Here is a 25,517-nt window from a genome sequence, read left to right on the forward strand (position 1 = left end):
AAATTATTACTTTTTATTGTGAATATCGATAGGTTGACCCGTCTCACAGATAAATATTCATGAGACCGTCTCACAAGAGACATACTCAACAAGATTTAGATTTGGATTTGAAATTGGAGTTTCATTTCGATGCTTGACTAAGATTTAGAATTTGATTTGAAAATAAAAAAAAATAATATTTCTTATAGTAAAAAAATTTGTATTAATTATCTCTAAAATTATTTTTTTTATTAATAATATTTTATGAATACTCATATATTTTTTTATAAAAAAAATTATTTTCAGCATATAACAAAACAACTTATTGAAGAGTTTTTTAAGAAATGAAAAAATATAAAGTTTATCGAGATGAAATTAAAAATAAAGTTACTAAGTTAAATGAAATCTCATGGAATCGCATCAATCACCAATCATATTTTGAAATTTCATTTTATCAAACACTAAAATGATAATTGCAATTCAAGATTCCATCAGATTCCATCTAATTTCATATTGCCAAACACATTTAAGAAAAAATATTTAGTTTTTAAAATAATAAGTTTTTGGTGTTTCTTATCCCCATATTTTGCTTCTACTTCTGTTCAATTTAAGTAAAATCTTAAATCTGATCTCATGCTGATTTGATTTTTGAAAAGTGATTATGTATCTTGGCAAATGAATAGAAACTCTTCTCGACACTTTTACATTCAATATTTTTGTTCAATCTAAAATTATCTATATGAGCGAGTGCATACTACTTTATCAAAAGTCATAGTTGATGATAATTGTGCAACTCAAATATTTTAAACTGCATAGCAGTCCAAGCGTCATGGTTCAATCATATACCCAACAATGACAATTATTGAACCCCCAACATTAATTTTAATATTCATTAAAATAAACAAATAAATATATGAACCTTTAAATTCAGGATTGATTCCAGCCTTCATTTATTTAATTATTATTTACTAATTTATTATTGAGTATGTCTCTTATGAGATGGTCTCACAAATCTTTATCTGTGAGACGGGTCAACCCTATCGATATTCACAATAAAAAATAATACTCTTAGCATAAAAAATAATATTTTTCATGAATGATCCAAATAAAAGATCCATCTCACAAAATACGACTCGTGAGACCACCTCATACAAGTTTTTGCCTTTATTATTTAGTAGTACACGGAAAAATGCTAGTATCTAGGAGTGGGTCATTCGGGAAAATGCATTATGCGTCCACTTAATTATGTTTTCTTTGCAATAGGGGCATCGTTGCAAGTGGACATTTCCAGGTTTTATTTTATTATTTCATAAAATTTACACACACGCACATCTAAGGAGCTTTATTTTTTTAAAAAAAATTATCTTATAAGAAAATATTACAAATACAAAACTTGCATAAATATCAAGTAGTACTTGCAATCTAAACTTTGGGTATGCTGTATCTTTTCGACGATTCTCATTCTATTACTAAAATGTTAACATTTTACTAATTCTGTTTTTTTTAAAAAAATCCAAATGGCCAATTCAATATTCAATCGAATCGAATCGAATAAAACGATAATCAGATAATAGATTATGTAAGATTTGTTAGATCATTAGATAAACTAAGTAATTTATTATCATAAATTTTCATTATAAGTTATCTATTTAAGAACCGAAGGGTATTTTTGTCCACACCTAAAAATACCACTATGGACCTCTTATTTAACATAGTAGTTTTTTGTCATACGATCTCACTTATTTATATCTGTAAGATATGTTGACTCGATCCAACTATCGTGAAAAATAATAATTTTTCATGAGTTGAGTCAGATCAAATATTTATCTTATAAAATTGATTCATGAAACTATATATATATATTTATCTATACTATTATATTAAGTATGAGGCCCTAATAATAATCGCTCTATGAGTACACCAACTTTCTTTCCTGTTTTACCCTTTTTAATTTTTTATATTTACTATTTACTATTTTATTATTGTTGAGCCTCTAATAATAACCGCTCTACGAGAACTCTAACTTTCTTTCCTATTTTATCCTTTCTCATTTTTTATATTATATTTTTTCTTAACAAATAATATTATATTCACTGTCATAAGGAAACCGCTCACGTGAAAAATAATATTATTTCTTCTCCAAACTAGCCACCGTGAAAAATAAACTCTCTTCTTTATGTTGTGACGTCATTATGTTGTAATATCATGAATATTTAATATATTAGTCACATGTATTCAGGACACACGCAACGCGTGTGCCACGGTTACTAGTATCTAATTAGATTTCTTACAGTTGGTGGGGGTATATATATGTGCGTGTGTGTGTGTAACTTGTAATTTTTTCGAAGGGAAAGCTTAACAATTTTTCATTTTAGTGGATGAGATGGTTTTATCTCAATTAGGTTTATTACATAATATCTTGCTCGTTTATTTTGTTTTTAAATTTTATGGAACGGCCTCTCGATTAAAACTGAACCCATCCTACTTCTACTTGTGCTAGTGGCGCCCTTGACAAGAGGAGTGGTTGGCAAAAACTTTAGTGAGTGGTCCATTATGCTTGTTTGCTTGCGGTGAACGCTAAATTTAAGTGCCTTTTACTTTTCTGTGTCAACCAATTTTAATTCTTGTGTTAAATGGTAATAAATTCCTATAATATAGGTATATAACAAAAACACAAAATATTGGGTTTAGGAACTCTAACAATCTTGATTTTAGTTATAACAAAATTTTTTATTATGTTTTAACATATTTTGGGTCAAATGACCAGACGTAAAAAATGAATGAATAGAAAACTCAATTTTGGGTCAAGTCGTATTTCATGTCAGTTGAGCTAAATCGGATGTTATCCAGGCAAACTGATGGTAGAAAGACTCATCAACTTGGCTGATCATCAAGCATCAGTTGGATATGAGCAATTGCGGTATTTCAGCCAGCCTGATTAGCTTGGTTATCCAAATGAAACGATTTAGTATTTGTTATGAAACTAAGATGATGATCTACAAATCTTTTTCACAAGTCAAAGTATGAATAAGAGTTTAAGATGCTGATAAATGACGATGAAAATACGATTTTTGCGCAGACTGAAATCAGTAGGCTGATTTCAGCAGACCTCATCAGTTTGATTAAATCTAGATTAGAAGTACAATTTAATGATTAGTATAGCTGACGAGCTCTACTGGTAGCTGACCTCAAAATCAACTAGGCTCAAGAAAGTGGCCAGCAAAGCAAAATGACCGTTTCAATATCAGGAACAATACAGAAATTTTCCAAACATCCATATTTTTGTGTTAACGTATATATCATTATTGGAGCCTATAAATACAAATTTTTGAAGAGGATTTGAAGCATGAAAATCTTACATGAAGAAATTTTTCTAGAATGTGAGCAATATCAAGTGTGATAATACATTGGACATATGCATACAATGTAAAAATTCACACACACAATTACTCACACATATACATGTGAGTTGATTTTAAAAGTTTAGTTGAATAAGTCTTCACAAAAAGAAATTAAAGATTTTGTTTGTAGTCATGTTGTAAGAGACATTAAACGTTTTGCGGATTGTGAGATCGATTGCGGATTGTGAGGTTGCAACCTACAATTGAGAGCGTGCTAGAAGTTTCAATTAGGCAAGAGATAAATTTTAAGTTGAAATGAGTTTGTACAAGGATTTGTATAAATCAAAGTCTTTCAGTGGATCATCTCAAGGGGAAGAAGGGGTGACGTAAGTGTTATTAATATCTAAACATCCATAAACAAATTCGTGTATATTTATTTATTGCATTTAATTATTGCTACTATTTTTAAGATGCATTATTGAAGTATTTTATGTGTTATTCAAATTTTCAAAATATTGCATATCATTATTTGATAAAATGTTGTCACCAAAAACGTTTTTACACATTGAAGTTGCGTATCTTTTAAATGTTTTACCAAAATATTTAATTGGTTTTTACGAAAAATTATTTTGATTGTTTTAAACTTGGTTTAAAGACCAAACTCGATTTAAGTCATCGGTATTCAATATTTCAAGAATCGAACTATTGTAGTTCAATAATTATCTTCTAGAGGTGTTAAAATGAGACACGATCCGTCAACCCGACACGACCCAACACAAAAAAAATCAGGTTCGGGTTGGGGTTTTTCGGGTTCGGGTTGTGTGGATTCGGGTTAGTGCCATGTTAGGCGGGTTTCGGGTTGGGTCGCGGTTTGACCCGCGAACTTTTTTTTTGAAAATATTACCTAGATTTTTATATATTGTATGTTTGAACAAAATTTATTGTATATTTATATGATAAATTTTCACCATTTAATATTTATTTTGCATATTTTTATTTTTTAACAAATTTTTATTTGATTTAGTAAATATACTTTTAATTTTATACGATTAGACTTTCAAATTTAAGTCGGAAATTTTGTTATTATGTGTTTAAATTAAAATATTATTATTTTTTTATTTTTTTGAATTTTTTTCATTAATTTTTAAAAAAAATAAAAAAAAATAAATAAAATTCGGGTTAGGGGGGTTAGACGGGTTGAGTCGAGTTATACGGGTTCGTGTTCGGGTTGGGGGTTTTCGGGTTACTTCGGGTTCGGGTTCGGGTTGGGTTCGGGTTGAAAAAAAATTTAAAAATTTCCGCGGATTGACCCGAAACCCGACCCAACCCACCCGATTGACACCCCTATTATCTTCCAGTTGATCCTTTCACAAAAACTCTTATGTGATTTTCTTACAGATTAATTTCGTGAGATTGGTCTCTAATCCATTCCGGTTCATAGAAGATATTACTTTTTAAGTTAAAATATCAATTTTCTTTGTAAATATGGATTATATCATTCCACTTCACGGATCCGTTCCGCGATACACTAGGAAACTGAAATTTGGTATTACTTAAAAAGAACAATATATTTAAAAAAAAAATATTTTGAGAAATTTTAAAAAATATAGGATGTTAGAGAATATTTTATAAATTGAGACATATCACATGGTCCAATGTTTTTGTATTAATGTGACCTTTTTCGATTGAGGACCAATGTACCAAACTTGCCCCATGAATGCCCCCATCGGCACGAACCTAGTACTTATTCGTACTTGCTAACCTAATTAGTTAAGTGTGTGTCAAAGATCGGGTTTGAAGTTGGGCCAATCTTACCTATGGACATTATTATTTAATGGGCTTTCGAGTGCATGTCTATTTAAAATTTATGAAGGTGATTTTTTTTTGTTTTTCTTTTTGTAATAATACTTAGATGTGGACATAATATAATCTAAATGGAAAAGCCGAAAATCCAAACCAGAAAAAAATCGAACGGAATCATAATCCAAACTTCTTATTTTGATTTTATAACCTAAACCGAAATTATCATGATTTGGTTATAGTTTTATGTAACTCAAAATCTAACCGACAGTTTAAACCGTACATTAATAAATTTATTATTATTTATATTCAACTATTAGTAAATAAATATAAAAAAAATGAAATAGGCGAATTGATTTATCAAATTATACAAAAGCAATATTTTTTACACATAAAAAATAAAATTTTTCATAAGTCCGAGTCACTCATAAAATTGAACAATAAGACAAATTTCACTAGATTTTTTTTATAAGTAAATAGTTTACACGTAAATTACGACACAAAGTTATGACTCAACTACTAATAGGGGTAAACAAAGTTCGTAGTAGGGGTAAAATTGTACGTACAAAAATGTGGAGCGTCAACTTGTATAAAAAAAATAAATCATATCATAGTACAGAGTAACACAACGACTTTTAATTAAAATTATATTGAATTATCATCGTTGTTTCTAATTCACATTGAAAATCTTGAAAATTTTGATAATAACGATTGAATATATTTCCAAAATTCAGACATACATACTTACTTTATGATACCCCTGTAAGGGTCCGGAATAATGGTGACCCATTTCCGGGTTAGTGATGACCCGGGTTATTGGTTGAATAGCCCGGATCAGAAGACAGCTGCCCGGGCACTTCTTCTCCACCCGGTTTCTCATACAGGTACCCAGGTAACCAACTACCCAGGCCACCTCGAGAATTGCACCACACTCGAGTGTGATCGATACAGGCAGCCTAATCCGTCAAAACCACTTGGGCTTGGAGTGTCCTAGAAGTCATCAGAAGCTACAAGTATGGGCAGCCGACTTGCCATGCTTAGTAGGTGGCACAAGAATCGAGGTATCTACCCCATTTTCTACTATAAATAGCAGGTATTAGTGTCATTTAAACATTCGGAAATCTTTGAACTAAAAGCACTTACATATTTCCCTTCAAATATTGCTTGTGTTCATAAAAAAGCCTGCTGACTTAAGCATCGGAGTGGCCACGCCGGACATTCCTCCGGCGCCCATTCACGAGTTACTTTCTTGTTTACAGGTGTTGATCCAAGCCATTATCTTCACTCAAATTCCCAAACATTATAAATTATTGATTTGGTCCGTTGAAGCCCCGTACCCGGCTCATCTATTTTAACGAGATCACATCATTGGCGCCGTCTGTGGGAAAACACTGAGTTCGAGACGTTGATATGGCTCGTACGAGAAGAACCAACCAGGGTAATTCTCAAGCCCAGGGTGATGGGGGGCAAACTTCAAGACAAGCTGATGTTAGTAACATTGGAACAAACCTCATTACCCTGACCCCTGAAGAGTTAAAGAAAATGATGGCCGATGCCGTTGTGCTAGCTATGGCCAGGAAGGAGGTCTCTCACCCTGTCACACCACCCGGTGATAAACAGGGACGTGATCAGGGACTTGAGCAGGAGCAGGAGCAGGGGCAGGGAAGGAGGGATAACGAGATGGTAGGAGAAGACGAGGGATCCAGTGCTGGGTCCAAATCTCCTACCGTGGCAGAGGAATTGATGGAATTAAGGCAGAAGATGAAGGTCTTGGAAGGACAGTTGGAAAGACGGAGCGTTGCCCGGGCAGTCCCGAGAGGATGCCCGTTTTCTGATATCATCGTCCGGGAGCCTCTTCCTGGAAATTTCAAATCTGCGAAGGTGAAAGACTATGATGGCAATGCAGACCCGAAGGAACACCTGGCCAGGTTTGAAAATATGGCCATGTTGCACTGTTACACTGATAGAATCAAGTGCAAGGTGTTCCTAACAACACTGGTGGATTCAGCTCAGAGGTGGTTCGAAGGCTTGACTTCCCAAAGTATCAGTTCCTTTGAAGACTTCCAGAAGGTGTTTTTACACCATTTTAGCAGCAGTAAAAAGTACAAAAAGACTGCTTTTAGCCTTTTTGAAGTTAAGCAGAACCCAGAAGAGAGTTTAAGGGCCTATATCAGAAGATTCAACAGAGTGGCCCTAGACGTCCCTACTTGTGCCACTGAAACGAAGACTACTGCATTCACCCAGGGTTTGAGAGAGGGTGAGTTCTTCAAGTCACTTACTAAGAAGGTGCCGGGAGATTTCGAGGATCTATTGTCGCGAGCAGAAAAATATATCAATATGGAGGAAGCCCAGAAACAAAAGAGGGACTCTGTGAGAAAAGAAAAAGGAGACCGGATGTCTAAGCCCGAGGAGAGGGGACAGAAAAGAGGCAATACAGGGCACTTTTTTCACCACGTGCCTCTGAAAATTGCTCGGGAGAGGGAAGTGTAGGAGTGCAGCAGAGATTTGGCCCCGGATCATCAGTTATCCCGGCCAGAAAAAAGTGGATTTTGCTCTTTTCACAAAGTATGCCACCATAACACTGAAAACTGCAAGGCACTAAAGGGGAATTATGCCTCATCCTCCATCCCGGGACCCAGTAACAATAGCCAGAGGCCGAGAGTGCCACCTTGGACATCTCGACCACCAGGATCCAGCGTCCGAGGAGGAAGTGTGAGGAATATCCCGAGGATTGAGCCCAGTAGAAGAAGGGAGCCTGAGCCCGAGAGAAAAAAGAATTCACCCCCTGCCACAGGAATGATCAAAATGATATTAGGAGGCTCTACTGATGGAGATTCTAACCGAGCGAGGAAGGGGAGAAGCAGGAGGGAATGTTTGGAGGTAGAAGGAGCAAGAAGGAATGAGGCGATCATTAGTTTTGGCCCGGAAGATTTGAGAGGGGTGAGTCTGCCCCACAACGACGCCCTGGTGATCCAAGCCCGAGTGGCAAATTATGATATTCTACGGGTCTTTGTGGACTCAGGCAGCTCTGTAAATGTAATTTTTAAAGATGCCTTTGTACAGATGGATTTGCAGGGCTACCACCTAGAGGCTGTGGAGACTGCCCTCTTTGGTTTTGCTGGCCATATGGTTTACCCGGAAGGGGAGATCATGTTGCCATTAACCTTGGGTTCTCAGGATCTTAAGAGGACGGTGATGACTTCATTCATCGTAGTGGATTCCCCGTCATCATATAATATCATTTTGGGGAGACCGGCTATGAACGAATTGAGAGCCGTAGCATCCACATACCACCAAAAGATAAAATTTCCAGTAGGAGCTCGGGTGGGAGAAGTCCGAGGAGATCAACCATCCTCTCGGAAATGCTATGTGGAGGCAGTTCGGGCGGATCAGAGTAGAACAAGGAAGGAAGGGAAAAAGGCAAGGGTGGACGGGGAAAGAACGATGGGGAGAGAAGAGGTGCATTTTGTGGCAGAAGAAGAACAAGAAGTAGTAGAAATCGGACCAGGCCAGCAAATCCGGGTGGCCCGAGATCTCAGTATATCCACTCGGGTCAGTCTGATTCATTGTTTAAAAACTAATATTCATGTGTTTGCTTGGTCCCAACAGGAGTTGACAGGGATTTCTCCCTTGATAGCAGAACATCAATTGAACATCCTCCCGGGATCTCACCCAGTAAAACAAAAAAAGAGGCACTTTGGCCCTGAAAAGGACAAAGTAATTGATGCGCAAATTAAGGAGCTTCTGAAAGCTGGCCACATTAGGGAAATTCAATTCCCCACATGGCTTTCGAATGTGGTCTTGGTACCCAAATCTACCGGGAGGTGGCGCGTGTGTGTAGACTTCCGCGATCTCAACAAGGCGTGCCCCAAAGATCATTATCCTCTGCCCAGGATTGATCAACTGGTGGATTCCACCTCGGGCTATGAATTGCTAAGTTTCATGGACGCATACCAGGGGTACCATCAAATCCCTCTGGCTAAAAAGGATCAAGACAAAGCCAGCTTCATCACCTCGGGAGGTACATTTTGTTATATTGTAATGCCTTTCGGGTTGAAGAATGCAGGGGCTACTTACCAGCGTCTAATGGATAAAGTCTTTGAGAAGCAGCTGGGACGGAATGTGGAAGTCTATGTGGATGATATTCTATCCAAATCCCGAGAGGGTGCCAGCTTTATTAGTGATCTAGAAGAAACTTTTGCGACTCTCATGCATTATGGAATCAGGCTTAATCCTGCCAAGTGTATTTTTGGCGTGAAGAGTGGCAAATTCTTGGGATTCATTGCGACAGACCGAGGGATCGAGGTGAATCAAGAGAAAGTCGAATCTGTGCTAAGCATGCCATCTCCCCGATCTGTCAAGGAGGTACAAAAGCTAACTGGGAGAATTGCTTCCCTTTCCAGATTTATTTCCCGATCAGCATACCGGAGTTATCCTTTTTTTCAAATCTTAAGGAAGGCCCAGCAATTCGGATGGGATGAGAAATGTGAACAGGCCTTCCAGGACTTGAAAATTCATCTTGCCGGGCTCCCGGTGTTGGTGAAACCAGAACCTGGAGAAAAATTATATGTCTACCTGTCCACTACAGAGTATGCTGTCAGCTCTGTTCTAATAAAAGAGGAAGGAACTGATCAAAAACCTGTCTATTATGTCAGCCATGCTCTGAGGGGGCCCGAGCTCCGGTATAGCGAAGTGGAGAAAATTGCTTTGGCCCTAGTCATGACCGCCCGGAAGCTAAGACCTTACTTTCTGTCACATCAGGTTATTGTTCTTACCAATAGTCCTCTGGGTAGGATCATGACTCATTCCGAAGTATCCGGGCGAATGATAAAATGGACAGTAGAGTTGGGTGAATATGACATCGAGTACAAGCCCCGAGTGGCCATTAAAGCACAGGCTTTGTCAGATTTCTTATCTGAAATGATCCAGCCCAGTGAGGAGGAGGTATGGAAAGTATCAGTGGATGGGGCATCTAGCCTGATGGGGTGCGGAGTAGGGGTGGTATTAGTGTCTCCCTTGGGAGAAAAGGTCAAATTAGCATTAAGAATTGATTCCCGGATAACCAATAATAAAGCTGAGTATAAGGCTGTTCTTGCAGGTATTCGAGCTGCCCGGGAAGTTGGAGCTTCTCGGATTATTCTATATTCTGATTCACAGCTCATCACTCAACAAATAAAGGGCATTTATGAGGCTAAGGATGACAAGATGCTTAAATATTTACGGCTCATTCGAGCCCAAGCAGAAAGCTTCATGGATTGGAGTATTGAACAAGTACCCCGAGAAGAAAACAGTGAGGCAGACGCTTTGGCCAAAATGGCTGCTTCTTTATCAGAAGTTAATACCCGGGAGGTGTTGCATATTACTCGGCTGGTTCTCTCTACGGAGGAAGAAGCATCACCCATGCCTGAAGATTCATGGATGACACCACTGATCGTGTATATTACGAACCATGAGCTCCCTAAGGATAAAGCCCGAGCTCAGAAGATCAAAAGACAAGCCCCCAGGTTTGTTCTCTTAAATAAAATTTTGTACAGATGATCATTCCAAGGACCGCTTTTGAAGTGTTTAAATGAAAAAGAGGTGGATTATGTTCTCCGAGAAATTCATGAGGGGTCTTGTGCCGAGCACCTCGGAGGAATGTCTTTAACTCGAAAAACAATGCTTGCTGGATTCTGTTGGCCCACCTTAAAACAAGATTCTGCTCATTTGGTCCAGATTTGTGAGGGCTGTCAGCATCATTCGAATTTCAGCTACAGCCCGGCCACTCTCATGAAGCCTATTTGGGCATCCTGCCCTTTTGATCAATGGGACATGGATATTGTGGGTCCTTTTCCGGTTGCCCGGGCTCAGAAAAAATTCTTACTAGTAGCTGTTGACTACTTTTCTAAGTGGGTTGAAGCTGAGCCTTTAGCAAAGATCACCGAGCAGGAAGTATTGAAATTTTTATGGAAGAACATTGTGTGCCGGTTCGGAGTGCCCAGGAGAATAATCTCGGACAATGGAAGACAATTTCAAGGCAAAGGAATTACGTCATGGTGCCAGGAAATGAAAATCACTCAATCTTGTACCTCTGTTGCATATCCTCAAGCCAATGGTCAAATAGAAGTTGTCAACAGAGTCATTGTGAAAGCATTAAAGGCAAGACTTCAGGGTAAAGGAAATGATTGGGTGGAGGAGTTACCTAGTGTCATATGGGCTTACAGAACTACTCCCCGGGCACCTACTCAAGAAACTCCCTTCAGTTTGGTATATGGTTCTGAAGCAGTTCTTCCAGTAGAGATCGGGCAGACCTCTTCCCGGGTAGAATCTTACCCGGAGGACAACGACCAGAGCAGGGCCATGGAGTTGGACTTAATAGAAGAAAAAAGGAACATTGCATTTATTCGAATGGAGGCATACAGAAATCGGGTGATGAAATCATATAACAAGAAGGTCCGTATTCGAAACTTCCAAGTTGGGGATTTAGTCATGAAAAAAGTCAACCCTGCTGGGGAAGTTGGGAAGCTGGAAGCCCGATGGGAAGGACCTTAGAAAATCACTCGGAGAGTCAACTCGGGATCCTTTTATTTAGAAGATGCGCAGGGACGTCCCCTCAAAAGGCATTGGAATGTGTTTAACTTAAAGAAGTACTATGCATAATAGATGTAATTGTTTGACGGAAGAAATCAATAAAAAATATATATTTTCTCAGAGTATTGCGTTTGTTATTATATCTTGGGAGCTGCTATGACCCGGTTCTTAAAAAGCCCAGGGCACTACACCCTGGCTCGGGGCACCACACCTCGACCATTCCCAAGTCCCGGGACTTGATCCCCGGCCCAAGGCTCCGTACTTTGGTTCTTAAAAAGCCCAGGGCACTACACCCTGGCTCGGGGCACCACACCTCGACCATTCCCAAGTCCCGGGACATGATCCCCGGCCCAAGGCTCCGTACCTTGGTTCTTAAAAAGCCCAGGGCACTACACCCTGGCTCGGGGCACCACACCTCGACCATTCCCAAGTTCCGGGACATGATCCCCGGCCCAAGGCTCCGTACCTTGGTTCTTAAAAAGCCCAGGGCACTACACACTGGCTCGGGGCACCACACCTCGACCATTCCCAAGTCCCGGGACATGATCCCCGGCCCAAGGCTCCGTACCTTGGTTCTTAAAAAGCCCAGGGCACTACACCCTGGCTCGGGGCACCACACCTCGACCATTCCCAAGTCCCGGGACTTGATCCCCGGCCCAAGGCTCCGTACCTTGGTTCTTAAAAAGCCCAGGGCACTACACCCTGGCTTGGGGCACCACACCTCGACCATTTCCAAGTCCCGGGACATGATCCCCGGCCCAAGGCTCCGTACCTTGGTTCTTAAAAAGCTCAGGGCACTACACCCTGGTTTGTGGAATCCAAGAAATACTCCTTCTGAGTTCAGGTTTAAATCTCTACATATGGAGTATTAATTAAGCTACTTATTTAACGTATGGACCGGGACCCCGGGTATTCGATTGAAATTACCGTTTTCTCCTACTAAGAAATACTCATAAGTTATTGCATTACCTGGGTTGCGAAAAAATATTCAAAAATCATATTGAAAAAAGCACAGCGACGGAAAGAAATCAACATTTCCTTACAAAGTTCAAAGGCAAGAAATACAAAGGAAAAAAATACAGAGTAAATTACATGCCTATTCTAAAGTCTGCTGCCCTGATGGTTCTCCGGATTCCCCGGGAGTCTTCTCAGCCTCTTTCTCGATAGCATCATCTTTGGGAAGGGAAGCAATGGCCTTATCAATATCAGGAAAGCCCTCCTTATCTGTCGGAATCAGGCCTATCTCCTCAAATTGCTCCTGGCATTTCTCAAAGCCAATCGAAAAGTATTTGTAGGCCCTATCTTCAACAGCTGCTTGGAATTCTGCCGATTGAAGGAAAGTAGTCCTCCATTCTTCATGGGTCAGCTGAAGAAGTCTGAGCTTATCTTCAGCAACTTCGGCTCGATGTTGCTGGGCACTGGCTTCATCCTCGAGATAGCTAATCCGAGATGCCAGGAACGCAATTTGCCTCTGAGAAGCCTCCTCCCGGGCTATGATCTCATCACGAGAAAGTTGAGCCGCGGCCAGCTCTTGATTAGCTGCTTCCAAGGAAGCTTGGAGACTGGCAGTTGTCTCCTCGTGAAGCTTCTGGGCCCGGGCCATCTCTCCTTGGAGATGGTCATGAATATCCTGAGCCGCCCGGGCTTGCTTACCCTTCTTGGTTGCCACCGCTGCCACCTCTTCAAAGGCCGAAACTAGCATTTGGGCAGCCTGGATAAGAAGGAATCTTAAAAAAAGAAAAAGGGGGGAGGGAGAGAGAGGGAAAAGAAATAAAAGAATAAAACTTACAGACAGAAGACGGTTGGACCCCTCCAAAAACCTCACACTAGAAGGAGTGCTTTTCAGGATAGTTATCTCAGCAGGGCTGAGCACCTTCTTGAAACGCTTAACACCAACAGCGGAAGCTCCCTCGAAGAAGATGTTAGCCACAGAAAGCTGGTCGGTTGGAGGGAGCTCTTGGCGAGGTTCTTCATTGGACTGGGGGGGGAGAGGAGGAGGTGGAGCAGATCGGAAGGCGCCTTGGTCACCCTCAGAAGGGTCTTCGAGAATAACCAGCTCGGGTTCTGCAGTAGCTTTTCGTTTTCTCTGAGTGAGGGGAATGAGATCTTCAGATTCCTCCGAGTTCTCAGTCATCGCCCGGGAAGCGCCATCTTGGGGAGGTTCTTCCCGGGACACCTCAGCTCTCAAGGCTGCCGCTTCTGCATCCCATTTTTTCTTTTCTTCCGCAGCTGCCCGGCGAGTCGCCATTTCCTTCTCTCGAGCTGCCTTCTCAGCTGCACGCCTTTTAGCAAAAGCTGCTTGCATCTCAGAGTTATCTGTATAAAGGAGTGACAGGGTTATGATACATTAAATAAACAGGATAAAGGAATAAGAAAGCACAGAAGATAAAGTATGTACCGAGTTGAGAACCCGAGCCAGCCACCTCATCAATTACCCGGTCTATGGGGTCCTCAGCCCGGGCACTCAACCCGTAGGCCACTAAGTTCTCTTCTGAGATAAGAATGGAAGAGGAGTACTTGTGTCCCTCCACGAGAGTTTGACTCAGGAGGAAAGGCTCCTCAAATTTGTAGGATGGAGGAAGGGAAGGTTGTTGGGGAAGGGAAGGGAAAAACCGGGTTAGACAGGGTAAAGGACCCGGGAGTTGGATGTAAAAAAATCTTCCTTTCCATCCCTTTTGAGAGGAAGGGATGTCATCGAGGAATCAGGCGTTTAACCGGGATTTAAGGGAAAATGCATTATCCCCGAAATGGCAAGAAAAATAATAGTGAAGGATGAGGGGGGTGATAAGAAGATTATTCATTTTAAAAAGGACATAGGCCGAGGCCATAATCCTGAAAGAATTGGGATGAAATTGATTGACAGGTATACCAAAAAATTTGGCAACATCAATATAAAAGGGATGAACGGGAAACCGAAGACCATTCCTAACCTGGTCCCGAAAGAAAGTTGTGTACCTAGGAGGAGGGTTATCGGCCCTATCAAAGGGCCCAGGTATCAAGATAGAAATGGAAGAAGGAATATTGCCCGGCGCTCGGAGTTCCTCATCTGCCCCCAAGCGTAAGGCGCTTCGCATAGAGGAGAACCAGGGAGTTCCCGGGATCTCGACCGCCCGAGGACTCGAGACCTTGGCTTTACCCTTACCCTTGTTCTTCGCAAGAGCTCGGGCCCGGGAGTGGCCAGAAGATAAAGGTTTAGAAAAGAGAGGTTTGGTTGGAAGTGCCACTGGTTTTTTAGAAGGTTGGGTAATGGAGCGACGTGGGGGAGAGAGAGGAGAATCGGAACGAAGTGCGGAAGACTCAGCGCTAGGAGAGCCTCGCGCATTCGCTGTTGAGGTGGAAGAAGTGGAGTGAGACATTTTAAAAGAAGAAAACTTACGACGATATATGCGGTGGAAGGTTGCCGGAAATGATTTCGCACAAGTAGAGTCTCGAGAAGAGAATTCGCAAGAGCTTCGCTGCAATTTCGAATTTGAGAGTAATTTTTGGAAAACCTGTTAGTTAGTATATATAGGCGGTGGGGAAAGATCTCAGCCATTTATTTAAAAAGCATGCGTGGACGACCACGATTTGCCTAGAAAATTGTACCATGCATACGAGGGGACACACGCAATAATTAAAAATGTCAGACTTATCGGCTCATCGAAATACGAAACATTCCTGATCGTTGATAGAAAGGGCAAGCGTTATCATGGCATCCCGTGGGTTACCCAAGATCTCATCTTAAGCCCGGGAGGTTTGAGGCCCCGGCATCTTATCTTAATCCCGGGAAAAAGGCTATCCACTTAATCACAAAACTCTTTACAGAGCTATCAGTGAACGCCTTCATAAAGCTAGCAGAGTCGGCAATCTTCTGCAGCGTCCTCCTCTCTTTATGAAGCAATAGCTGGAGGATAAAGTCGTCCTCAAAGAAGTCCTCCGTATCAGAAATCTGCAAGCGTTCCCGATACTTTGCAAACTTGGCCACCAGTTCAGGAGTGATAGCCTCCTCCCACTCGTGAAGAAGCTGAAGTCCTTGCAGCTCCTCCCAGTAATGGAGGATCTTTTGGAAGACTTCATCTTCCAATTCAGATTTTCTTTTCTCAAAAGCCGCTTGCATAAACTCTGCTGCCATGTCGGGAGATTTCGAACCACTGGAACCCGCCATTGCACTTCTTGAGGACTGAATTGATGGAATGTTGGAGAATAGGTAAGCAGGTTACTGTATATATATATAGGAAGGAATCAGTCTCCATCGTCGATCCGAACCCAATCGGACGATCAGAGGGAATCTAGGAAATTGAGCAGGCAGATGAAAAGACGTGTACGGGTATCGAGGAAACATGCTCATTATTACCTCGGAATACGAACAATTTTCGACGGTGTCACTGTTAACGCATGCAGCATAATGACATTCATTGGATTTCCCGAGAATACTAAACGATGAATGTACAAAACCTGAGAGATATGGAAGCCTGACACCTCACCACTTCTGCAGGATATTTAGAGACCCAAGGCTCTTATTCACTCTGGGATATGTTTTGGAGTAAACATGCATGACTGATCGGGACAGCGAGTCAAGCTCTAGCCCGACTATTTTTAGGATGTGTGGTGATACCCCTGTAAGGGTCCGGGATAATGGTGACCCATTTCCGGGTTAGTGATGACCCGGGTTATCGGTTGAATAGCCCGGATCAGAAGACAGCTGCCCAGGCACTTCTTCTCCACCCGGTTTCTCATACAGGTACCCAGGTAACCAACTACCCAGGCCACCTCGAGAATTGCACCACACTCGAGTGTGATCGATACAGGCAGCCTAATCCGTCAGAACCACTTGGGCTTGGAGTGTCCTAGAAGTCATCAGAAGCTACAAGTATGGGCAGCCGACTTGCCATACTTAGTAGGTGGCACAAGAATCGAGGTACCTACCCCATTTTCTACTATAAATAGCAGGTATTAGTGTCATTTAAACATTCGGAAATCTTTGAACTAAAAGCACTTACATATTTCCCTTCAAATATTGCTTGTGTTCATAAAAAAGCCTGCTGACTTAAGCATCGGAGTGGCCACGCCGGACATTCCTCCGGCGCCCATTCACGAGTTACTTTCTTGTTTACATGTGTTGATCCAAGCCATTATCTTCACTCAAATTCCCAAACATTATAAATTATTGATTTGGTCCGTTGAAGCCCCGTACCCGGCTCACCTATTTTAACGAGATCACATCACTTTATATTATTTACAAATTTTTCTTCCAAAATTTTAAAAATGCATGCTTTTTGCCTTATTTTCACATTTCGTATGCAAATATTTGTTTTATATTAAGTCTTTCAGTGTTCGAAACTAATTTAATTTGTTTAATGTATTAGAGCATCTACATTGGTTTATTATTTAAGTGTTATAACACTGAATATGAAAAAACAACCAATGTGATTCAAAGTTAATAAATGTCGCATCACCAAGACGTTAACATCTTTGAACGGATGTTCAAATTGTTTTTTTGACGCTTTTTAAAACTCATACTCAAAGACGTTAACATCTTTGAACGGATTTTCAAATTGTTTTATAACGCTTTTTAAAGCTCACCAAGACTCAAATTCATTGGCCATGCTTGCACGCTCCCTGACAGTGTGTGAATTTGGGAAATTATGCCACTGTAGCTCTCCGATTCTTTGTTTTGATTTTTTTTTTTTTACTTTTTAAAAAATAAATCTAAAATAAAAATAGATATAAAATTCTTTTAGAAAAAAACTAACGGCTATAATTTTTTTTATTAAAATTCAACGGCTAATTAATAATAAAAAAATACCAAAAAATGGGTTGTGTCAAACAACTTTTGTTTAATTTAAAATAAAAAAAATAACGACTAGATTAAAAAAATGATTATTTTTTCATCTATAAATACTCATCACATTACACAACTTATTTCAATCATTCAAACATCTAAATAACGTGACAAATTGGTGCAACGATAAAGTTGACGAATCCGCACAACCCGTCCAGGGCTCAAACCGAGGATTTCATGAATATCTCCGAACAAATTCCGAAATATGTGACACTCATGTGCATCACCAACTTCGTGCCGACTTAGTTGAACATATTTGATCATAATACAACAACAATCCTTGAATTAGTATTTTGCATCATCTCTTAAGTTTAATTTATATTTTTTTATGCCAGTGTTATTTATTTTTATATGTTGTACTGTTTCATTTTAAGTTTATAATAAATTTTTAATTTTAAATAAATGACACTTATAAATAAAATAAAATAATTTTAAGTGCTAAATATATAAAAACATATTATTATTAATATAAAATAATAATAATTTAAATTTTGTAAATAATTTGATATTGAATTTATTTAATGTAAAATAAGAATATGTTGAATGAGTGGACAACGGGACCTCTAAATAGTGAGTGTAAATTTTAAAATGAATGTGAGAAAATAGATGTGTTAATATAATATTTATGTAATATGTATACCCTGCGATTTTTTGTGGAGTGATTAGTGTTATAACAATAATGAACTCTTATACCTCTGAGGGTGGCTGCAACGTAACACAGAGTAACTTGGGTTTTGTGTAGCCTGTCTGCGTGGCGGCTGCAACTTTAACATTGAAACATAAATGGGACGTCAGCTACTAGTTTTATTTTATATTATTATTTTTATAAAACAAATTGTGTTATGCAGGGGTGCCTTTTTTTTTTAAAAAAAAGAAAACAATATGATATAATTAATCTTCTCATTGGATTGGATGTATTCAAATGTTCTTTCGGGATTTTTTCAGTTTTTTGTTATTATTATACTTTTAAATCTTGATCGTTTTAATATATTATATATTAAAATTAAAAATATGTATAAAACTTCCAAAAAAGGAGTTGCTAGAAGTTTATCGTAGTTCTATTCATTTTCAAGCAAAAAATGTGCATGTTTTGTATGCGATTAATGTTTATCGGTGAAACGAGTCAATCTTACCGATATTCACAATAAAAAATAATAATCTTAGCATAAAAAATAATACTTTTTCATTGATTACCCAAATAAGATATCAATATCATAAAATACAACATGTGATATCGTCTCACACGTATTTTTGTCGTATTGCTTTTATAATATAAAGCGAAAGGACATATAGAAATTAATGCTTTGGTATTTTCTAGTGAATATCAACATCATACACAGAACCTGGACATTGGGTCTTGAATGTCAACATCATATACAGAACCTGGACGTAGGTCTTCCATCATCACAACGTGAAAGATCATTTTATTAATAATATCTCGTAGACCGATGAATATATCATCCTTGGAGTCTACTTTCGGTCCTAAACATGAGTCATAGCTGGCAAATTTGGTTTGATTGAATTAATATTTAAATCCTAATTTGTGTTTTTTACCCGAATTAACTAAATAATAATATGAGATGTGATTATCCAGAAGCTGTTGCCTAGAAATTCTCAGCAGACTTTCGGTTGACTTCGTGTCAGCTGGCTTAACAAGTTGCTCGCTGGTGGACCAAAATATCTATCTATCTAAATGTCCCTCCCGCTCTGCTAGTCAATACTGGCAACAGCTGTTACGAGGATGTCAATATATATATATATATATATATATATATATACACACGATGAGTTTTGATACGACGAACACTCGTGTGATTATTTATGTGAGCATTAACTGAAATGAAAATAATATGATATAATTAATTTTTCCATTGGATTGGATGTATTCAAATGTTCTTTCGGGGTTTTTTCAGTTTCTTGTTATTATTATACTTTTAAATCTTGATCGTTTCAATTGAAGGACTAGATTAAATGATTCTTTGTCAATCAGATAACACCTGTTCCCATTTTATATAAAAAAAAAGTCACTTGATTATATTTGATAAAAGATCATTTTGGTCTAAGCAATAAATTCATGAAATTTGTAGAGTACGTCTCTTGTGAGACGGTATCACGAATGTTTATCTGTGAAACGGGTCAACCCTATCGATATTCACAATAAAAAGTAACAATCTTAGCATAAAAAGTAACACTTTTTCATGGATGACCCAAATAAGAGATCCGTCTCACAAAATACGACCCGTAAAACCGTCTCACACAAGTTTTTTGCTTTCGGTAGACATCCAAATATATAATATTATACTTTTTTTGGTAATTTTGATAATGAAAAATCTTAAATATCAAACAATAACATATTTAAAATAAATTCATTCATATACAATAACAACTTATAATATTATATATTTGGCTTTCGTTAACTTGTGTGAGACGATTTTACGGGTATTTAAAATAAATCCATTCATATACAATAACAACTTATTTTTAAATATGATTATACAACTTATAAGCCCATAAAATAGTGTATAATAAATGGAAACTTATAAAACGTTTCAAATAAATTTAGGTGCACACTTTCTTAATTAGTTTATTTAACTCTTCCGTTGCTGTACGATTTATCTAATCGAGTATAAGAAATATTTGACTAGTCACCCACCGAAATAAAATCAACTCTTTAACAAATTTTGGATTTGTTGCTGCTTCACCTAAAAGCTCATCTTTCTCTACTAAAATTGTGTTCTGTGCGTATGAAAATATTGAATTGTTGGTGGCAAAGATTGTTGGACGTTGAACGGTGAGAACACCAATCAATTTGTACATATTGAAGATTCAAAAAATTGACACTCATGGTGGATGAAGACCATGGTAGAATCATGGTGTAAAAAGACCAAGTTTATCAAGTTCTTTCATTTGGAAGAGAGAAAGAGAATAGTCGCTGCCAGACGTGCAAATGCAAACTACGCAAGGAATAAGAGACCGGAGAGAGCTGATAGTGTTTTGTTTCCTTCCTAACTACAAATATCTGGCAAAATCAACGTCGATAAGGACCATGTTTATCATATGAACCCCATGTATCACCATATGACCCAAGATATCTTGTTTCGTGAATTCCATTCAGCATTCTGTATCCTCCAATTACTGCGTCAAAGAAAAATTGGTTCAGAAAACAACATTTTAGACAAATCATTAAACCTAGTGCATAGGTTTGTGTTTGTGTGCAAGTGAGGGAGAGATTGAGATACCCATTTCCATCCTTGATTGCTCAGCACGTAATGTCTCCAATTCTCGAGCCATGGAGATGAGATTTTGCTCCATTGATCGATTTTGCTCTACCAGCTCTTCGTTCTGTTTCTTCTCATGTTCGTATATTCCTCTAAAAATTGAGTGGATGCAAAAGCAATCATCAGAAACACAACATTAAGACATTGAGCACACATAATGTAGGTATTTTCATAACTCAAATTTCGATAGTCCCCCCTGCCACTAACCAATCGGAAATCATTTTCCTGTGTCTTGTACAGGCAACTTGATGTACTATAGGAACAATGTTAATGTTGATTACAAACTATTGTTAGAGACATTTATCATAAATTAAAACTTCTGTCTGGACTGTTTTTAGCAAAGTATTAGAACAGAATGGCACAAATTTGAATCCCGTGTACGCAAATTAAACTCGTTTTGTGTGGTTATTTTCAGGTCATTGTTGTTCAACGCCAACCAATATGCACATGTACATTTTGTATATTGAATTTGGGCTTATATTTAGCAGTCTGTCTTATATCTGAGGGGAAATCCTCAATGTTGAATTACTGTCGAGACACCTTTCATAAGCTCGGGAGTTTTGGGGTCAATCTATTTTATCACATATCACCAATCAACTAAGAATTTACTTCCTACCTGGCGTCAGCAAGCTCTTTCCTCATCTTTTCAACATCAGTCTTCATTACAGTTAACTGCTTGTTCTCAGCTTGGAGTTTATTGACATCCTTCGTGAGATTTTGAACCTGTGTTGATAAATCGTTCCGAACACCACTTAGTTTCTGAGCTTCAATCCTTAATGGAGCCACCTCTGCTCTCAGATGTTCTGATGCACGGAGTTCGGCCTCTAGTTTCAGCCCTCTTTCAATCAAGTCCCTTCGTTGTGCCTCTCGTTCACTATTCAGTTTAGGAATAACCTGTCTTAATCTGTGAATCTCATCTTTCACAGACGAAATATCCCTTTGAAGTATCACATTATCATCAATCACATGTCTGTTTTCAGCGAGGAGTCTTTGAATATCTCTTCGTTGGAGATCTAGTTCCTCTTCCATGGCAAGAGGATGAAGAAGGGGACCTCGACGCAAAATAGGCCGTGGATCATCAGGGAGGCCTCGAAAATTATCAGGATGCCGAGGCATCCGATTTCTCCCGGCCATTAGGAATAGCCTACATAAGCTATTCATGTTTATCGTTACTGATATGAGACATCAGAATACAAGGAAAATGCACCAAGTTGAAGAACCAGATGTCACGCAAGAATCTACACATTGGGCACGGATTGAAGATCTTTCCACTCCACTAAAATTACGAAATCAATCACACTAGCAGTATGTCCCTAAATACACAGATCTTGAGACAAAAATCTAAGTGTAGAGTCATTATGTCACAGTGTCTCTTTATTGTGGAAAAATTTAAAGCCAAATATTTTCTCCAGACAATCTTGAAAGATTAGAAAGGCCCTCAATTAGAAAGCACCATACACAGTTTAAATTATCAACTATAATCTTCAACACCAAACAATTGTCAAGAAACCTATCAATTAGAGTTCCTCGCTGTGAGTAGCCAATCATGAAGAACCGAGCTGATGCTTTTGAGAGAGGTTTTATTTCTTTTATCGTGAGAGTTATATAGGTATACAGACTCAAAAGTTAATTAGATTGAAGACATTTTTTTTATAATTACCACTCATCCAATCCAAGCATGGTTGATCAAATCTAAATCGGCAAAAAAAAAAGAAGATTAATAATTAGCTAAAGCATGAAGATTGAAAACCAAATACCATGGAGAAACGCATGGAAATGGAGAAAAAACAAAATAAAACAAAATATTATAGCGAGTCACGAAAGGATGAAGGAAAAACTAGAACGTATCTGCCACTTGAATAATCCGCAAAAATATAATAAACCATGCCAAAATGTTAGAAGAGAAGTTAATATTAATACGCCCAATCTATGTTAAGAAAACATAGAACTAATGACTTGGAAGAAACGTATACCATAAAGAAACAAAGGTACACCAATTTCTTGCACAGAACGGAACTTGATAGCTTAAAAAGTTGCTAATTCAACTTCGTTGGAATCTTTTTTGACCAGCATAATTATAGAGGCTTGAATACAATGAGGGGAAAGCACATAAGCTAACTGATTACTTTCTCGACTCTCAGCTCTCATTTCTTTTCGTTCTCTCATTTTACTGCAAATCATTCTAATGGTTTTCACATTCAATCAAAGCTCAAGTCTATCCTGAATACGTAATAGGATGACACAAAACAGGAAATTACTTAACTCGAGGTTCGAAATAATCTTTACTCTGCAGCGATCTGTTAAATTTTTCTTAACAAAACAAGAATGAACATGTAATTCATACAATACCTAGTACCTATCTCACTATTTCAAATAGATTATGTTAAGGTGAAAACATACCGAACACAATATTTTCAACCTGGAGGACTTTGATCTATAAGAGAAAAAAAGATACAAATAAACAAAAAATTATCGTTCTTCCTGATACACAAATATGAAATGGAGTTTCTCGACAAAATTTAGTAATGACTCAATATATGGTACTACATTATGCTAGAACTAGACCGCCATGAATAAAATTTATCAAGCAACGAAAAGAAAGCAAAAGATTCCAATTTTGTCACCCAGATAGTCACAACAGAATCAAAATCAATCATTTTTTTACCAGTAAAAAGGATTGAAGCTGAAATTTACGACCACGAGATTTTTAACAGTTAAAGTTTCATCCAGAACTTAATTAAATAGAAAATTTCAGCTTCAAGAAGCATTAATCCCGAGAAAATACATAATACTAGATATCGGGGAAATTCAGAATCGAATTAAATATTGGGGAAATTCAGAATCGAATACACCAAAAAAATTATATGTTTCAGCTAATTATTAATCCAAAAAATGTCCACAGAGGAGATAAGATTACGATTTTCGCATCATGTTTTCATCAAATTAACAGTTATGTTAATATGAGAGTTTAATTGAGAAAGCCATACCTGTGAATTTCAGACTCTAATGCTGTTCTGGAAGAGCAAATTTTAACTCGGTAAATTCATGACAGTAAACCTAACTCCTAAATCCTAACGCCACTTTTTGTTGGCCTTTTATTCAGCCAAGCCCAATGGTATGGGAATACAACCTTCAAGAAACTAGAGAAGTTATCTCGTTAGAGATCTCACGAATTTTTTTCGACGATACAGATCAAATCTATCGATATTCACAATAAAATAAAAAATAATATTTTTAGCATAAAAAAATAATACTTTTTCATGAAAGATCAAATAAAATATATGTCTCACAAAATACGATCAGATCGTCTCACACAAGCCTAAAAAAGTCATTTTCACCGCGATCTTTTAGCCAGTGACATAGTACCCTACGAATTTAACAGTTCAAACTCTAGAAGCGCAGGTCTCACACATATGGATCTTATTTATATTTGGAATAAAAAATTAATAGCATTTATATCAAAAATTATATTTTTTCATTAATCTAGAAAAGTCGGAGAAATGTCTCGTAAAATTGAACCGTGAGACGATTTCATAGGAGTTTTATATTTTCACCACAAGACTCTTAACCCAAGAGTAACACAAAATCCAGCAAAATAACAACACATATCCTAAATAATCATTTTTTAAAAGATTACCTTAAATCTAAAGTTTTACTTAAATGTCAGAATCTGATAACAAGAAAATGATGTTCTCGTACAAAAGAGAAAGCCAGAGTAACCTGCTAGAGATTAATTGTGTGCACCATCGTCAATTTCATTCTCAATGTTGAGCCAAATTTCCGGGTGTAATACTAACGAGAAAAAAATCTGTCCTTGCTCGAATTGGATTGTAAATTAAGCCATTTGATTTGAGTTTAGGGAATTTTAATTAGGGCGTGACTATCAGAAGTAAGTCATGTCTAACGTTAATTTTAATTATTAAATTTGTAAAAGGACCGATTCGATCAAAATTGTAAGCACGTAGTACTAAACCTGAAATGCCAAAATATTTGGGACCAAACAAAGAAAATGGTCAAATATCTGAAATTAATCAAGCTCTTTCCTAAGCACATATCATGTCTAGCTGTCTACCGTTAGTTTTAAGGGGAAGTTGGTGAAAAATCCTCAATCAAAATATTTCTTTGGGTTCACTCGCTACCCACAAAATTGTGGTACTATGTCATACAAAATGTGATACACTTCATGTGAAAATATGGTACACTTCATGTGGAAATGTGGTACTAAAAAAGTACCCAGGGACTGAATACAAAAAAAATCGACGGCTGGGGACTGAAGGCCAATTTCCCGTAGTTTTAACTATCAAATTGACTGAAGGACAAACTCGATCAAAATTTGTAAACGTTTTAACATTAAACCTAGAACATCGAAACATTTGGAACCAAACCGGGAAAAAAAATCAAATATTTGGGATTGAACTTGTCTTTCCCCAAAAAAATATAACAAACTCGACTGCATAAATACGATATTAAAATACTTTTGAATTCACGGTGGTATTAAAATATATAACACAATGTAATCATGGCATAACATAAATCGATTATTTCCCCATCTGAAAGTTGTAGAAGTATTTTTCAAAATAAGGTTAGGAGTAGGGTTGTATACTGAATAGAACGATACCGAAAAAAAATACATATTGTATTGAAAATTATGGTATTAAAAATATTTATACACCGATACCATATCAATTATACCAAAATATTGCGGTACATCGAAATTTCTGTACGGTA

General features: G+C 37.9%; 1 protein-coding gene across 3 annotated transcripts; it reads right to left on the reverse strand.

The window, feature by feature from the left end:
- Positions 1–20,385: 20,385 nt before the first annotated feature.
- On the reverse strand, positions 20,386–23,919 carry LOC142555334 (protein FLX-like 3). Of its 3 annotated transcripts, XM_075666159.1 has the most exons (5): positions 23,777–23,876; positions 23,190–23,223; positions 21,406–21,933; positions 20,751–20,881; positions 20,386–20,646 (listed from the first exon to the last, which is right to left on the reverse strand). In XM_075666159.1, exons 3-5 carry the CDS (start codon positions 21,921–21,923, stop codon positions 20,540–20,542), a joined length of 756 nt encoding a protein of 251 aa, XP_075522274.1. In that variant the 5' UTR covers positions 21,924–21,933; positions 23,190–23,223; positions 23,777–23,876; the 3' UTR covers positions 20,386–20,539. The 3 variants fall into 3 exon arrangements, with proteins under 3 accessions (XP_075522274.1, XP_075522272.1, XP_075522273.1); XM_075666157.1 differs by lacking the exon at positions 23,190–23,223 and having other exon boundaries at positions 23,777–23,919; XM_075666158.1 differs by lacking the exon at positions 23,190–23,223 and having other exon boundaries at positions 21,406–21,942; positions 23,777–23,901.
- Positions 23,920–25,517: the final 1,598 nt, after the last annotated feature.

Source organism: Primulina tabacum, chromosome 9 (assembly GCF_025594145.1).
Source record: "Primulina tabacum isolate GXHZ01 chromosome 9, ASM2559414v2, whole genome shotgun sequence".
NCBI classification, from domain to species: Eukaryota; Viridiplantae; Streptophyta; class Magnoliopsida; order Lamiales; family Gesneriaceae; genus Primulina; species Primulina tabacum.